At 47.8% G+C, this 16,349-nt stretch overlaps 1 protein-coding gene across 3 annotated transcripts in view; it reads right to left on the bottom strand.

Moving 5' to 3' along the window:
* Nucleotides 1–4,113: 4,113 nt before the first annotated feature.
* The window catches only part of Dnaaf9 (dynein axonemal assembly factor 9), a 138,846-nt gene continuing 126,610 nt past the window's right edge, over nt 4,114–16,349 (bottom strand). For all 3 annotated transcript variants that reach the window (XM_076570653.1, XM_076570654.1, XM_076570655.1), the window contains exons 32-37: nt 11,899–12,005; nt 11,494–11,568; nt 10,098–10,300; nt 8,693–8,758; nt 7,578–7,671; nt 4,114–7,034 (exon numbers count right to left, since the gene is read on the bottom strand). In XM_076570653.1, the coding sequence (XP_076426768.1) occupies nt 6,922–7,034; nt 7,578–7,671; nt 8,693–8,758; nt 10,098–10,300; nt 11,494–11,568; nt 11,899–12,005 (658 nt within the window). In that variant the 3' untranslated portion in view covers nt 4,114–6,921. The remainder of the gene's footprint in view (nt 7,035–7,577; nt 7,672–8,692; nt 8,759–10,097; nt 10,301–11,493; nt 11,569–11,898; nt 12,006–16,349) is intronic.

The following is a 16,349-nucleotide window of genomic DNA, read 5'->3' on the forward strand; positions in this document are numbered from 1 at the left end:
CCAGTCCCCGGAAATGAGTCTTTTCAGCTAGAAAATTCCATGAAGGTTTCGTCTCAAACGGAAAGTCTGCCTGCCTTATCAATTCATCTTTCCTTTTTCCTGTCGTCCTTGTTTCTCTATTATTTGTACATTCGCCCGGGCATGAAACTTCAGAGATGCAATTTCTCAAAACGTGAAACAATGAGAAGGAAAGACTTCAGCTTCTTGACTGACACAGGAAAAGCAGCAGTCACTGTGGGGGTCTGTCAGCTTGGTTCTCTTCCCTTTGCGGATTTCCACTTACTAGGATGAAACATAAAAATCTCTGCGCCTCACACCATCTGTTTTAGGCCGATCTGATCAATTTAGCAATTCAGAGAGTCCTTGAAGAGGGAGAGGAGAATAACTTCTGGATCAACACATTTATTTTTCTTCAGATTTTTGGAGGATGAAACATGTCTGGCATTGTTTCAGAACATCGTGTTTTTTTCCATTTGGGCTTTTTCCACTTTTACCTTCAAGTCATCCCCTTGGCTTTATCTGGTCACTGTCTTGTCATCAACGGTCCCTGCAAAATGGCTCCGTTTGGTACACTTGTTACCACCCCCCACCTGGAGCAGCAGAGGCCCCTGCCTCCCCCAGATAAGTCTGTTTTAAAGGGAAAAAGATTGTCCATTAGGCTCCCCCAGGACACTGGTGCACTGGGTGTACAAGGGAACTACACAGTCAAGTAGTGGTGGCCTTTTCTCTATTTGTGGTGTGGTGGTAAAGTTTGACACAGGCCTGTAAAACCCTGGCGGGCAGGAACTCAATATCCAGCTGAAACTGGCCTTCAACTCAGAGATCCACTTACTTGTGCCTCCCAAGTGCTGGAATTAAAGGCATGTGCCACCATGCCTGGCTCATTTTAATGTGCAGAATAATAACAATTATTTTTATATTTATTGCATGTGTTTGCCTACATGTGTATCTGCAACATGTTGATGCCTGGTGCCTGTAGAAATGAGAAGAGAGCATTGGATCCCCTGGGACTGGAGTTAGATGCTTGTGAGCCATCATGTTGGTGCTGGGATTTGAACCTGGGTCCTCTGCAAGAGCAACAAGTGCTCTTAACCACTGAACCATCTCTAACAGCCCTCACTATTATGTTTTGAGACAGGGTCTCACATAGCCCAGATTGGTTTTAAAGTCTGTGCTGCTGGGGATAACCTTGAAGTCCTGGTCTACCTTCCTCTGCCACCCAAGTGCTGGGATTACAAGTGTGTGCCACTATGCCCTATTTATTCAGTGTTGAGCATGGGACCCAGGACTTCTTGCATGCTAGGCTAGTACTCTTATCAACTAAGCTGCAACCCTAGCCTGAAAATTATTTTTTGATGTGTCTGTGCCTGTCTGTGCTCATGTGCATGCATGTGTACGCAGGCCTGTTGGAGAACGTTTCTTTCCCGCCCAACAGTTCCCAAATAACTGACATGGAGGCTGAATATTAATTATAAACCCTCGGCCAATAGCTCAGGCTTGTTACTAGGTAACACTCACATTTAAATTAATTCATATTTCTTATCTACGCTTTGCCAGGTGGCTTGGTGCCTTCTCTCAGTACGGCATGCTCATCTTGCTTCTCTACATCTGTTCGAGAGGCCTCAGCTCTGCCCTTCTTCCCATCACTCTCAGTTTGTCTCTCTTACCTAACCTTATTCTGCCTGGCTCTAGGCCAGTCAGCTTCTTTATTAAACCAATCACAGTGATGTACATTCACAGTGTAAAAGAATATCCCACACAGTCTAGGGGACCGCCTTCCTCTGTCAAGTTCATCAGTACCATTCACCTCCCTGCCAGGCCCCTGATAGTCTCTTAGCTCCTGGAACTTGCCAAGTCGGCTAGGCTGGCTGACGGGCTGGTTCCATCTCCCAGCGCTGGTGTTCTAAGCACGTGCCACTACACCCAGATTTAATTCTTTCATTTTTTATGTCTTTGAGAGTTTTGCCTGCATGTGTATCTGTGCATCACTTGTATGGCGGGTGCTCGTGGAGGCCAGAAGGAGGTGTTGGATCTCCTGGAACTGGAGTTACAAATGACTGAGAGCTGCTATGTGGGTACTGGGGATCAGGTTCTCTGGAATAGGAGCCATCTCTTCCTAATACTCTAGATGGCCGAAGAGCCACCTCTTTGGCCCAGATTTTAGAACTTGAGTTCTGGAGACCAAACGGAGGTCCTTAGACTAAGCCATTCTGAGAATTTCATACAATGTATTTTATTACATTCTTTCCCCTTCCTCAACTCTTCCCAGATCCTCCCTTCCCCTCCTATTCACCCAACTTGATGTTCTCTCACTTGAAAAACAAAAATAGAAAGCACACAACATCTTGTGCAATGATTTGTGTGGCCAGCTAACTACTCCTGCCATAGTGTAGTAAAGACAAAAGCTCATATAGCCAAGGCTGACCTCAAACTCCTGCCCTTCTGGCCCTGTTACTTGGATTACAGGCATGTACCACCCTGTCTAGCTTTAGAATGTTTTTAAAGTTTTCCTTTCCTGGGTCAGAAACCATTATAATCATCAGCACAATGAAAAAACAAACAAAAACAAAACCCCCTCCTTTCCTAATAACTTGTACTAGAAAACACTATCAGAAAACAATGTTTATGAAAATCACTCAGGTATATCTGACTGATAGTTAAGCTTTGAAGCAGCTTGCTGGAGATGTGCAATGGTGGCCTAGAATCAAGCCCTGACACTTACATTCCTTCCCACCCAATCTTCCTGGAACTTGGGCCTCTAGTCTGCAGGATGTGAGGCAGGAGGCTTGGGGGCAGGGTTCCTGCTGTGACCCTTTCCCCCTCTACCAGACTTTCCATGTGCTGTGGCAGGCGTTTAAACTCCCAAGCCCTCTGCAATGCTTTGGGAAGCCAGCCCTTAGCTCTTCTTTGGGCCATCTCCCAAAGCTGCCCATGGGGCACTTCCTTTTGCCTTGGGTCCTGTGGGTATGACAGGAAGCAGGAGCTGTATGGAGCAGACTGCCCGGAGAGCTGTCCCTCTAGGGTCAGCCCTTTTCCCTCCGCTCAGCTTTGGGGTTGGGGATGAGAGGGCAGATGGGAGCCATGGGGGGCCGGGGCCATGTGATCCCAACCCCATGCCAGTTCATGGTGTGGTCCTCTAGTGCTGCCAGTACTTGGGCCAACTTTGGAAGCTCTTTAGTCTGTGCTCCCACGGCCCCACTCCAGGAGGTCTTGCAGAATCACCGAGATGAAGCCAGTGTCCCTACTGCTGTGCCAGTTACTCTGCCTGGTGGTGACTTAGGGGCTTGAATTCAGAAAGTGGGAGTGAGCGGCAAGCCCACAGAGCTTGTAAAGGGAGTTGATCAACTTGTGAAGGCATTGTTCCAACTGCAGCTTTGCCAGGTGGTCGGGGTTGGGTGAATAAGCATGGTGGCACATGCCTATAAACCTACTACTTATGAGAACAGAACAATAAGGAGTTCTAGGCCAGCCTCTGTTACATAGCAAGTTTGAGGCCGGCCTGGGCTACATGACATCCTATTTAAAAAAAAAAAAAAAAAAAAAAAAAGAACAGGGCTGGAGAGATGGCTCAGCGGTTAAGAGCACTGGCTGCTCTCCCAAAGGTCCTGAGTTCAATTCCCAGCAACCACATGGTGATGGGTGACTCATAACCATCTGTAATGAGATCTGGTGCCCTCTTCTGGCCTGCAGACATGCAGACAGAATACTGTTTACATAATAAATAAGTGTTGAGAAAAGAACAGCAAAAAGGAGGGTGGAGGGCCTGGGGTGTAGATGGGATGCAGCCATGTGCCCAGCATGATCCACCCTGAGCCCTGCAAAAAAACAAGGCTGGGAGGTGGAGAGGAGTGGGCAGGGAGCACTTGGGAGGTGGGGGTGGGCACTTTTCTTTGGGACAGTCAGTTTTGTGTACCTGGTCTCCAGTTCCTGGGGCTCCTCAAGTGTGTAAGCCAGGGTGGGTGACTGTGTGATGTGAGTTTTACCCTCCAAGTGTGAGGTTGGGATGTTCCTAGCCAGGAACATCCCAGCCAGGCTGAGAAAGTCTCCATCCAGTTCCCAGGGCTCCACCCTCCAAAGCCCTATCAGGGACATGGGGACAGGCAGAGACAGAGGCAACTTATTGAGTGAGTTTATTGGTCCTTAGCGTTACATCTTAATCTCCAAGGGAAATTCACAGACACAACTGCAGATAAAAACATGTAAAATAATATAAAAATAAATTGAAGGCTACTTTTATATATTTACTGAATTAAGTAGTGTAATAAATACTATAATAAGCAAAAAGCTTCAATCACACAATTCAGTTTCACTGAAGTTATAGTAGTGTTTGTAAATATGAATTTTAAAATTTAAGTTACAAATATTAAAGCATTGAAAAACTAGTATAAAAGTGAATTTTGGCACGTAAGCGAGCTCTTCCATTAGTATTCGACCATGGACAATGAGAAAGCCGCTTCCCACCTAATTTTCTGAGGTACAGCTATCCAACTAGTCAGCAGCATGGCTGGAATACTTACAGTTACAGTCTTTGAGTTGAACTCTTCCCTTTTGAGAAACCAGAGCTTATTACTGTGCAAAAATTCTCCAAAATCCTAACAGGATTTGGAGGGACATTTGTATTGATCACAGCCTACAGGGCTAGTGCCCAGGCCTCAGGTCAAAAGCCTGAGGGCTTGGTGGGGCTAACTTGCCTCCAATCTTTGCTTCCTCCCTCCGGTCAAGAAGGGGAAGTTAGTCCCACATTAAAACAAAACCACCCATAACTTCAGTGACCTCACCACTCGCACACTCACGCCGGTGATCCAAACGGAAGCTGCTGACAGGAATGCGGGCAGAATGCATGTAAGCCCCTGGAGGGTTCTGCCTGTCCCGGAAACCGATCCCTACAATCCCTGCTGGCTCCCTGATTCCTATTCATGTCCAAGACCAGAGGCTGAAGCAGTGTCATGGCTCTCCTCTGGAGACAGCCTCAGAGCACACTCTTGGACCCAAAGGACTCAAGGGATGCTGAATTCCACAGTCAAAGTCAAGAGACGGCAGGCTGTGGGAGCAGCGCAGGAGAAGCATGGTCCCCTGCTGGTCCTCAAAGAACTCACAGTGTGTGGTTGCTGGGCCCTCCAGACTCCCAGTAGGCTGGGGAATATCTATGGAGGCTTCAGCTAGCTTTGCCTTCTGGGGGCAAAGAACTTCTGAATGTTCTACCTTTTCTTCAAAACCACAGTTTTATATTCAAGTTGAGGTAATCAGTTTTCCCTCTTAAGGGGAATGGGGCAGTGGGGCAGGCTGGTGAAAGCACATTTCTATGGACAATGGTCAGAAACCAAGTTCACCACATAGTGTGGCCCCAACCCCTCTTTAAAAACGCTTTTGCGCAGCAGCCAGACTGCCAGGCCAGAGCAGCCAGAGCTCTTGATCTAGAGCTTCCACTGAAAACTTCACAGTAACCCTGCAGGAAATGAAATGGCCTGTGGTTCCCCCCGCCCCCCAAAGGAAATGAAATAGCTTTGTGGTTCCCCCTTTCCCTTTATAAGGCTGCTAGCTCAAATTTTAGTTTTTAAAAAGAGCTTGGTGAAGATAAAGGGAGCTATAGTAACTCATTGCTTATTAGTCAATTGCACTTAAGATCTATGCTACTGAACCCCAGGCAGAAGTCAGGGACTTCCGGACTGGAGCTCAGCAGGAGGGCCCTGTCACCAGTGTGTTTTGGAGCTGGGATTGGAGCGCATGTGCCTTTCTCGCGAGCTTTTCTTAATGCAAGGTTTTTTATCCAATGATACTTGTAATTTGCTTTGTTTGGCTTCAATTTTTTTCATAATACAAGTATACTTTATTGACAAGCCTTGATTATTACTTTGCTTTTTGCACAAAGAGCTCCGTTACCAGGCACCTGACCCCATGTGCTCCATCCACCCACGGTGCCAGGGCCCTTCCTCAAAAGCCTCTCTACATTACAGAACACGATGCTGGCTTTACCTATGTGCTTCTTCCTAAGGCATGCAAAAAATCCATGAAACTCAGAAAACACGTATAGCCCAAGCAGCAGAGGCCCTCAAGTCCTAGTAGACATCACCTTTAGTGACCTTGGGAAGGTCAGTCTTGGGATGCAAATTAGTTTACCTCTGCTGTATGGTCCAATCTTAAAAACAAAACAAACCACTGGAGGGGATTCTAATTTAGACATCTGAATTCTTGAAACTCCTGCTTCTTAGGAAACAACTAAACAAATCCAGGGACAGTTTCAGGGGAGGTTTTCTGAAATGTATTGCCTTCCATGACGGGGGTGAGGAGGCTGGGTGTCAGAGACCAACAGCCTTCCCCCAAATGATTAGACCTTGGGCCCAAGACAACCAGTTGCAGGATATTCACCTTGACCGGGAGGTGAGGCACTGCCAGGGCTGGGGCAGCAGGCCTGCTCTTGTCTCTGAATTAGAGACCGAAGTGATGCTACCGGGGAGCTCTAGGACCAGGCCCATGGGAATGCTGCTATTAACTCAGAAAGCATCAGATCTTGCTTCCATTCATCCCACAAAAGCACTCTCATCCAGAAAGCATTGTGGATCTCTGCCTGGCCACTGCTTAGGCAACCAGAGGTCCTTTGAATCCCAGCAGATCTACTGTGCAAGCCAAAGGCTTCCTTCTCCTCAGCCTCCCATGGTGCTCAGCAGTCCAAGGGAGATTCTTATCAGACACCCGGAGCTGCTGGACCACAGGGCAGTCAGCGCTAGCTGCTCCTCCTGTGCACAGCCCCCCTCAGTGGTACACACAATGCCTTTCAGGACGCAGAGAAGAGAGAACAAAGACAACATGTACTATGGCTGGCACAGGCCAGGGAGGACAGAGACGGCCCCTTCAGGAGGGGCCTCGGGAAAGATGGACACCCATTCATTCATTCATCTCTGGTGGGCACAGGCCCAGCTTTCTTTAGGGCTTCTGTTCAAAGAGGTCACGGTATTCCTGCTGCTCCAGCTCGCGGTTGTACCTCTCGATCTCCCGGTTGGCCTCTTCCACATAATCATTCATGAACTGGTCCATGACTGGTACCTGGTTAAGGAGGTGAGCTATGCAGACAGGTGAGCCTGGAAGACAGGAAGAAGCACTTCTCCTAGGGGGACCTGGCGGCAGGTGAGGCATAGGGAACCAGAGTATCTAACACAGAGCATCCCAGCTACAACGAGGGTAACAGGCATCATCAAGGGCTAGAACCAAGCTCTTGGGTTTTATCGGCACACTGAAGCTCGCTAGTCTTGCATTTCATCCTGTCCATCTCTTCACACATGGACTGCTGTAACAGGCCATCTTCATTTTGTATGTCATGACCCTGGTGTTACCAAAGCTGCCTTCCAACCCCACTTCATGGAGTGTGACAGTGCAACCGCTCGATAAAGGGCAGACCTAAGGCCAACAACTTTGAAAGGACAGCACGGACGGTGCCTGTGGGCTTGTCCCTGCGACCCCCAGTCTACAGACCCTGCCACACCTAGGGCTTGGCCATGCCGGCCCTAGAGGATGCCCACTTTACGGGAGAGGCTTGCATCCCCCAGATTTTCACACCGGGACAAAACTGTTTCCAAGGATACGTGGGTGAAAATCGGTCTTGTCCCCAAAGAAGTTAACAAACTGGGTGCCATTGTAAAAGTAGCCTGCAGGAAGGGGATCCAGGTGGCGTTTCACCTGTTGGAAAAGAATCCTGTTGAATTATCTGACAACTTTTTATCATTTACTCATTCAAAACAAATAAACAGAGCTGGGCATGGTGGCCCACACCTTTAATCTAAGCACCCTGAAAGCACAGGTATGTGGATCTCTAGGAGTTTGAGGCTAGCCTGGTCTACATAGTGAGTTCCAGGCCAGCTAACTAACTGCATAGGTAGCTCAGTAGTTTAGAGTACCAGCTGTTCTTTCTGAGGATCCAGGTTCAGTTCCAAGCACCCACATGGTAGGTAGTTCACAACCATCTGTAACTCCAGTTCAGGGATCTGACACCCTCTTCTGGCTTCTACAGGCACCTGGTATGATGCACAAACACTGGGACTAGTGATAGCCTATTATGGGGCCTGAGGAAGAGGCTTAGGGGTCAGTCTGCTATGAGTAACGCTCACCCAGGAAATCTCATTTTGACCTTAGGATCCCATAGCCTTCCCATGAACAGCTGTCTACACGGCTTTCTTCTGAGCCTCAGCTGGCTTCTGTGTGATATATCTTTTTTTAAAAAAATTATTTAAGTTTATCTTATGTGCATTGGTGTGAAGGTGTCAGGTCCCCTAGAACTGGAGTTACAGACAGTTGTGAGCTGCCATGTGGGTGCTGGGACTTGAACTCAGGTCCTCTGAATGAACAGCTAGTGCTCTTAGCCCCTGAGCCATCTCTCCAGCCCGCTGTGTGATATGTCTTAAGCAGAGATCTTGTAGAACTACTTGGGCAGGGTGAGAAGGGCAGGGTGAGAAGGCCAGGCCTCCCATTATCCAGTCCTCTTACAGGTACAAGATCTCTTCCATCTCATCGACAGGTCACAGCACACGTGGCCACTTCATTTACTGAATCTACAGGGTTAGCTTCTTGACCAGCTTCCCTCTGTGTCCTGAGAGAAGCAAGAATGCCAGGACATCCCACAAATAGTCCCTTAGCCTAGGAACCCAAGACAGCACTACAGATCGAGGACAGCCAGGGAGGGAAGCTAGGGCAGGCCACTCACGTGGATGTTCTTGATCTCCTGCTGGGTCAGCATTCCCCTGGTTTTCAGAGCTTTCCTCTGAGGCTTCTATGCAGATGTAGAGAAAACATACATTTCAACAGAGCTGAGGGAGCACCAGGGTAGCTAAAGGCTCAAAGGAATTTGGGGGCAGGTTACATGTCAAAGATCCCAGAAGAGGGAAGAGCATATGAACCAGCTTTCGTGGACATGCTGTCTTGTCTACTCCCCTGAGGAAACTTCTTTCCCACCACAGAGCCCTGCAGGACAGCTGGAAACAAACGGTAGGAGAGCCCAGTGCTTTGCAAATGGGCACAAGCCTGCCTCTTGGCAGGGTCTTTTTTTTTTTTTTTTTTTTTTTTTGAGACAGGGTTTCTCTGCGTAGCTTTGTGCCTTTCCTGGAACTCACTCTGTATTCCAGGCTGGCCCAAAACTCAGAGTTCCGCCTGCCTCTGCCTCCTGAGTGCTGGGATTAAAGGCATTCGCCACCACCTGGCTCTTTTGCCAGATTCTTATGCTTAAGCCACAACGACAGATAATGGAAGCCTGAGGTTTCACAGTCTAGTAACATTTAAAACCTTATCCAAAGCAGGGAGTGGTGACACACACCTGTAATCCCTGCACTTGGGAGGTTTAACGCAGGAGGATCAAAAATTTGAAGCCAGCCTGGCCTACACAGTGAGATTCCACCGAACCACCTCAGTCAAAACACCCAACCTCCTAAAAAACACCTCCTTCAAACAAAAACAAAATCCAAAACAAGAATTTCCCACATGAGGCAGCTCACAGCTTCTTGAAGACTGCCGTCAATGGACAAGACCCAGGACCCGGCAGCTCTCCTCCTGGAGTTCCAGGACGAGGCAAGCCAGAGACTGTCTGCACTTAGCACCACAGCTTCTGGGCTGCAGGATGCTCAGCAGCACCGAGCACGTTCTTCCGGGGGACCTGGGGTTGACTCCAGCACCCACAGTCACCTGTATCTCCAGTTCTAGGGGACCTGACCTCTTCTGGCCTCCACAGGCACCAAGCATGCATGTGGTGCAGACATATATGCAAGCAAAACACCCATATGCATAAAATAAAATCAAAAATACACAGGGCCAGGCCTTTAATCTCAGCACTCCAGAGGCAGGAGGATCTCTGTGAGTTCAAGGCCAGTCTGGTCTACATAGTTCTAGGATAGCCAGGGTTACAGAGACCCTGTTCAGAAAAACAAATAAAAAAATACCCTAAACACAAAGCACAGTACTGCCACATCTGCCTGGAGTTCGCCCCACAGGCTGCTTCTTAATCCCCAAACGTCCCTATGCAGTATAGACCAGTGGGTGTCAGAGAGGAAGAGGCCAGGGTCAATGGAGTGTGCAGGTCACATGTATCTGGGTTCAGCTATGTTGGTTTTGTGAGTCACCTGCTTAGCTGACTGTCGTAGCCAGTCTTTGAGGCTGTCTTCCTTCAGGGAGCAGCCAATGAACACAAGGTAGCATTCTGGCTGCCCACTGTCTTGAGGTGTGCTTCTTGAGTTGGGGGGTGGAGTGGGTCCCTCCAAAACCGGCATAATGCTCAGGGAATTGGTCAAAGTGTTGTGGCAGACCTCCATGGTCTTCTCAGAATCTGCACAGAGAACACATTTGTCCCTGAGACCAAATCCCAAAAGACTGCTACACTGTAACCGTGTTGGCAGGTTGACAGATTCCTAGAACTAACATGAGGGGTAGTGGCAAGTTGGAAAGGATCAAGTAGGAGTTATGGCTTGGTTGGTGTGGGCGATGAGACACACTGTTAACGGGGCAGAGGAACACAGGAGGAAGAAGAGGCTTGTAGGCAGGATAAGCTGGCCATTCCATGGCGTCTGCAAGGCTGTAGGAGAGGCAGCTGCACTGACTGGAAAGCCCAGGAAAGCAGCAACACCCCCTCCCCCAGGGCTGAATGCAGTGTCTGGCTGTGACACCCAGGACTAAGCACCACCCAGCAGCCTGAGGGGCAGCAGCCTGAGGAAGGAGGCTGGGGAGGTGGCTGATGCTCTTCTGGAGAACCTGGGTTTGAGTCTCAGCACCCACACAGTGGCTCACACCACCTGTAATTCCAAGTGCAGGGGATCAAATGGGCACCAGGCACACATGTGGTACACACATACATGCTGGCAAACCATCCATCAACGTAAATAGAACACATTTATAAAAGAATGGAAGAAAGCATGGACACACATTAGCTGGGCTCCAGTGGCCTTGTCCTATAGCCCAATCTTCTGACTCTTGTGGAAGAGCAATATACTGCTCACTGGAGTTCCCGGCTCCAAGATTTAAAGACAGCCAGCAGAATCCCTTCATCCCTTCAGCTGTAATAAACTGCTGTGGTTCTTCTTTTCTGCCTCTGGACTTCGACAAATGCTGCTCTTTTTCCTTGGCATTTGCTCCTCTTCCTCAACAGTGAGCTGATATGTTTGAGGTCCTTTCTGACCTCCGTCCTCAGAAAATCAACGGGGTTATAAGGGTTCCAGGGGGGCTAAGGCTTACTAAACAAAAGGGAAGAGAATGCAGAGTTCTAAGACTCTGACCCGACTGGGAGCTCTGGTTCTGTCAGGTCTGGGAGGAGGGCTAGGAAGAGGCCATGGATGACTCAAGGGTACGGGTGGAGGTCTTGAGAATGTGGCAATCAAGGAGATGTGGAGAGCAGCCCAAGGGTAGAGGGCAGATTCTCCACTGTGGAAGAGAGGCCTGGGCCAGTTGGTTCTCAGAGCAGAGTAGTGCCAGAGAAGCCATGAGCTCACACCACAAGCCATGAGTGCCCAAGCTACCAAGACTCACCTGAAAACTTCACTTTGCCAAGGATGTGGTAGATATTTCCAGAGAAGGGACTTGGCTTGATGGAAGACTGAATTGCTGGTGGAGGAAAAGGATAGAATGTCAGCTACCTGGATGCAGAGGCCAAGCTTAGGCCAACATAGAAGGACAGGTCAGGGTCAGGAGAAGGGCTCAAGGTTCAGAGCTGCCATCTCCATCTCCTCCTGCCCGGGGCCTCTGCCACTATTCCCTCGGAGTGATCAAAGTGTGGCCACACATAGTCAGAACTGGGGACGCTGAGCCCATCAAACCCCTACCTGCTTTTGATCCTGACAGTATGGAGAAGACACCATGGATAGTGACTGAAATGGGGCCACAGGGGAGGGGCAACCCTTTCATTGGGGTGAACCATGTCCTAGCCTGGCTCACCTTTACACTTGGTCACAAAGCGGGTTTTCTCTAGAGGTCGGTCAAACCACACGCAGATCTGAACCATTAGTGGAAAGACGGATCCGGAATCAAATTTACCTTCATACCTAAAAGTATTTTTTAAAATGTGAGAACAAGCATTTTTTTTTAATTCTTTGACAGATTCATGTATATATACAATAAGCTGTAGTCCCCTTTGCCCTATCTCATCCATTCAGTGTTTGGGGGTTCACTGTTATATAGTCTATCTTGGGATGAACTGTCCATCATTTGTTTAATCCTCTCTCACTAATACACGATTTTGTTTACAGTATATTTTTCTTTTTTTCTACATGAGCTAGGGTCTTATCTATACTAGGTTGGTCTCAAATTTGCTATGTAACCAAGGATGACCTTAAATTTCTGATCCTCTTGGCATCCATTCCTTAATTCAGTGACTAAAAGCATGGACACCACACCTAGTTTATATGGTGCTAGAGACTGATTGCTTTGTTTGTTTTTCTCTGTGTAGCCCTGGCTGTCCTGGAACTCTAGCTCTGTAGACCAGGTTGGCTTCTAACTCAGAGATCCTCCTGCCTCTGCCTCCTGAGTGCTGGGATTAAAGGCGTGTGCCACCACTGTTCGGCTAAAGCAGTTTCCAGTGTGTATACCTCTGCTTTACTGTGAGACTGGAAAGCATTCTGGCTCCTTGGAGCAAGCCCTTCCTGAGAACTCCCTCAGACCCACTCACACCGGGAGTCCTTCCAAACCCAGCAGGAGCCACTCCTACCCCATTTCCAGCTTTCGACTGGAGAGTCACCTGCTTCAGCTTCCACACCAGCTGGATTACTTTCAACACTCCAAACAAGCCCATCTCACAGTGGTTCTCTGGAAGGGACTAAGGAGATGGGGTGCCACTGATGTGTTTCTATTTCTTAGATTTTCAGCTCAGCAGTCACACTGCTTGTCACAGACCCATTAAGAACAGGGCTAAACTCAGAGCATTAATTTTGTGTGTGTGTGTGTGTGTGTGTGTGTGTGTGTGTGTGCACGCGCGCGCGTGTTCGTGCGCACGTGCACTTGCCACAGTGCACACATGGAGGTCAGAGGACAGCTTGCAGGAGTTGTTTTTCTTCTTCCACTGTGAGGGACTCAGGGATTGAACTCAGGCCACAGGGCTTGGTGGCAAGCTTCTTTAACCACTGAGCCATTTTGCTAGCCCTTTAAAAAGTTTGTTTTTTCAGTCAGGGTTTCACTAAACAGCCTTGGCTGTCCTGCAGATTGCTGTGTAAATCAGGCTGGTCTCTAACTTAGAGATCCACCTGTCTCTGCCTCTCAGTACTGAGATCACAGGCTCTCACCACTGTGCTCTGTCTCCTTGTAAAGTTTTTTGAGACAGGGTTTCATGTAGCCCATGAGAGTGAACTGGAACTTACCATGTAACCAAGGATAATCCTGAGCTCCTAATCCTCCTGCCTCTACTTCTGATTGCTGGGATAACAGTGTGCCACCATGCCTTACTTGGAATAGGTTTTTCTCTTTCATTGTTTTTTTTAAAAAAAGATTTATTTTTATTCTATATGTATATGTATTTTGCCTGAATGTGTATTTGTATCATATGCACTCTGGAACTGGAGTTTACAGAGAGCTTTGAACTGCACCATATCAGTGCTGGGAATCGAAACAGGGTTCTCTTCAAGAGAAGCAAGTACTCTTAACTGTTGAGCCATCTCTCCAGCTCCCTAGACTTTTTTTTTTTTTTTTTTCGAGACAGGGTTTCTCTGTGTAGCTTTGCGCCTTTCCTGGATCTCGCTCTGTAGCTCAGGCTGGCCTTGAACTCACAGAGATCCACCTGGCTCTGCCTCCCAAGTGTTGGGATTAAAGACGTGTGCCACCACCACCAGGCTCGACTTTTCTTATTTTTCCTTTTTTTGGTTTTTGAGACAGGGTTTCTTTGTGTAGCCTTGGCTGTCCTAGAACTAGCTCTGTAGACCAGGATGGCCTCAAACTCAGAGATTCACCTGCCTCTGCCTTCCAAGTGCTGGGATTAAAAGCATGCACAAACACCAACTTGCTTAGACTTCTCTTTAAAAGTAAAAATATCATTTGCTTTGTGAATGTATGGGGGAGGTACATAGCATGTATGGATATAAAGGTCAGAGGACAACTTGTGGGGTGGTTTCTCTCCTTCTCCACGACGGTCACTGGCTTGGTGGCTGACCCATCTCAACAGCCCAGCCTTTCCTTAAGTATGTAATTATGCTTCCCAACTGCCACATTAGCCCTTGCTAGGTCTTCTAGTCTGTTGTATTTTTATATTCATTTCCTTTATTCTATTGTTTTTGAATTTTGGAGACAGTATTTCTATCTAGTACAGGCTGGCTTAGTCAAACTCCCCATCCACCTGCATCAGTTTCCTGCAGGCTCCAATCACAGGCATGTGCTATCACACTGTCTAGTGCTACAATTTTGAGTTTATAGCCAGAAGTATTTCATTCTTGAAGTTTCTTTAAAGTTATACGTTGATGCATTTGCACAGTGAACGTGTCCCCTCTCTATGTAAAATAGTTATTTGAAGACTATGGGCTTCTCTGATATTTGAATCTATCTGGGAATTTGTAGGGACACGGGGAAAAGCAGCATTTCTTTCCAGACTAAGAAGAAATGATTCCACTAGGGAAGGTGGAAGTGGAGTTGGTAAGAACAGAGGGATAAGGAGGGAGATGGCTAAGCTCTGCCATGACGTCCTTAAATCAGAGCCAGCTCATTCTGCGGCTGAACCTGGCCCAGGTGGGAAGGAAGGAAGAGCAGAACTGTCATCCTGTGAAGAGGCGACATGTCCCAGTCCCTCAGTGTGAAGACAAAAGGGAAGGCATGAAGGTGGCTCCCAAGGGCTGGGGTTCAAACTTCGCCATCCTGCCTGCTGTTTCTTTTTTTCTCTCTCTCTTTTCTTTTGGTTGTTTTTTTGAGGCAGGGTTTCTCTGTGTAGTCTTGGCTGTCCTGGAACTCCTCTGTAGCCCAGGCTGGCCACAAACTCACAGAGATCCGCCTGCCTCTGCCTCCCGAGTGCTGGGATTAAAGGTGAGTGCCACTATCACTCAGCTTCTTTCTTTCTTTAATTTACAATTTTTCTTTATTTAATTTTCTTTTTAAAACAGGATCTCATGTAGTATAGGCTGGCCTCAAACTTGATACGGAGCTGAGGAAGACCTTGAGGCTCTGATCCTCCTTCATAGATCATAGGCAAACACACCACATCCGGCCTTGGTGGTCCTGGGGCTAGAACACAGCGCTTCAGTATGCTAGGCAAAACTCGACCAGCTGAGCTGCGCCCCAGCCCCTACTACTTGCTTCTTTTTAGCTAAGACATAATTATTTTGTTTAAACACAAGGACACACCCACCATTTAAGGAAGTATGATCAGAGCTTTCTTCTAAGAATATAGCTGAAAACCTCTAATTTTTACACATCAACCTGAGGTTATATGTATTTTGAGACAGGGTCTTTCTGGCTTAGAACTCAGAGTGATTCTCCTACCTCAGTCTCTGAAATGCTAGGATTACAGACTTGGGCAAGCAACCAAACCCAGACCCTAAACTGAGTTTTTTAAGTCATTTTGTTTTGCTTTTATAGCATAGTGCAATCAGTTTTTTTTTTGTTTTGTTTTGTTTTTGTTTTTCGAGACAGGGTTTCTCTGCGTAGTTTTGCGCCTTTCCTGGAGCTCACTTGGTAGCCCAGGCTGGCCTCGAACTCACAGCGATCCGCCTGGCTCTGCCTCCCGAGTGCTGGGATTAAAGGCGTGCGCCACCACCGCCCGGCTGTGCAATCAGTTTTTAAACTGATATAAATAATCAGTGGTAGAAGGGATTGTGTGGAGGATGACTAAGGTGTCTGGAAAAAGTCAGGTTAATTCTGGCTAAGTGTGAATAATGTCTTCTAGTAAACTTTTCTTCTAAACCTACAGAAAGGAAGTAATCATTGAATGTAGGGATACATGCTTCCAGGACTCCAGAAAATTGGTTCTGGGGTGAGAGAAATTGCTCACTGTGTAAAGTGCTTGCCACATAAGTGTAAGAACACATGTTTAGATCACCAGCATGCATGTGAACCAGATGTGTTGGCATGCGCCTGCAGCCCCAGTGCTGGGGAGAAGATAGGTAGATTCTAAGGGCTTGCTGGCCAGCTGATGTAGCCAAACATCAGCTCTAGGTTCAGAAAGACATTGTCTCAAAACACAGAGAGGGACAGGGGAAGAGACCTGAAATTGACTGCTGGTTTCCACACGCTCACACACAGTCAAATGCACATGCACACATACACAGAAAGAGGGAGGGAGGGAGAGAAGGAGGGAAGGAGGGAGGGAGGGAGGGAGGGAGGGAGGGAGGGAGGGAGGGAAGGAAGGAAGGAAGGAAGGAAGGAAGGAAGGAAGGAAGGAAGGAAGGAAGGAAGGAAGGAAGGAAGGAAGGAAGGAA

Source organism: Peromyscus maniculatus, chromosome 4 (genome assembly GCF_049852395.1).
Source record: "Peromyscus maniculatus bairdii isolate BWxNUB_F1_BW_parent chromosome 4, HU_Pman_BW_mat_3.1, whole genome shotgun sequence".
In the NCBI taxonomy this organism is placed as follows: domain Eukaryota; kingdom Metazoa; phylum Chordata; class Mammalia; order Rodentia; family Cricetidae; genus Peromyscus; species Peromyscus maniculatus.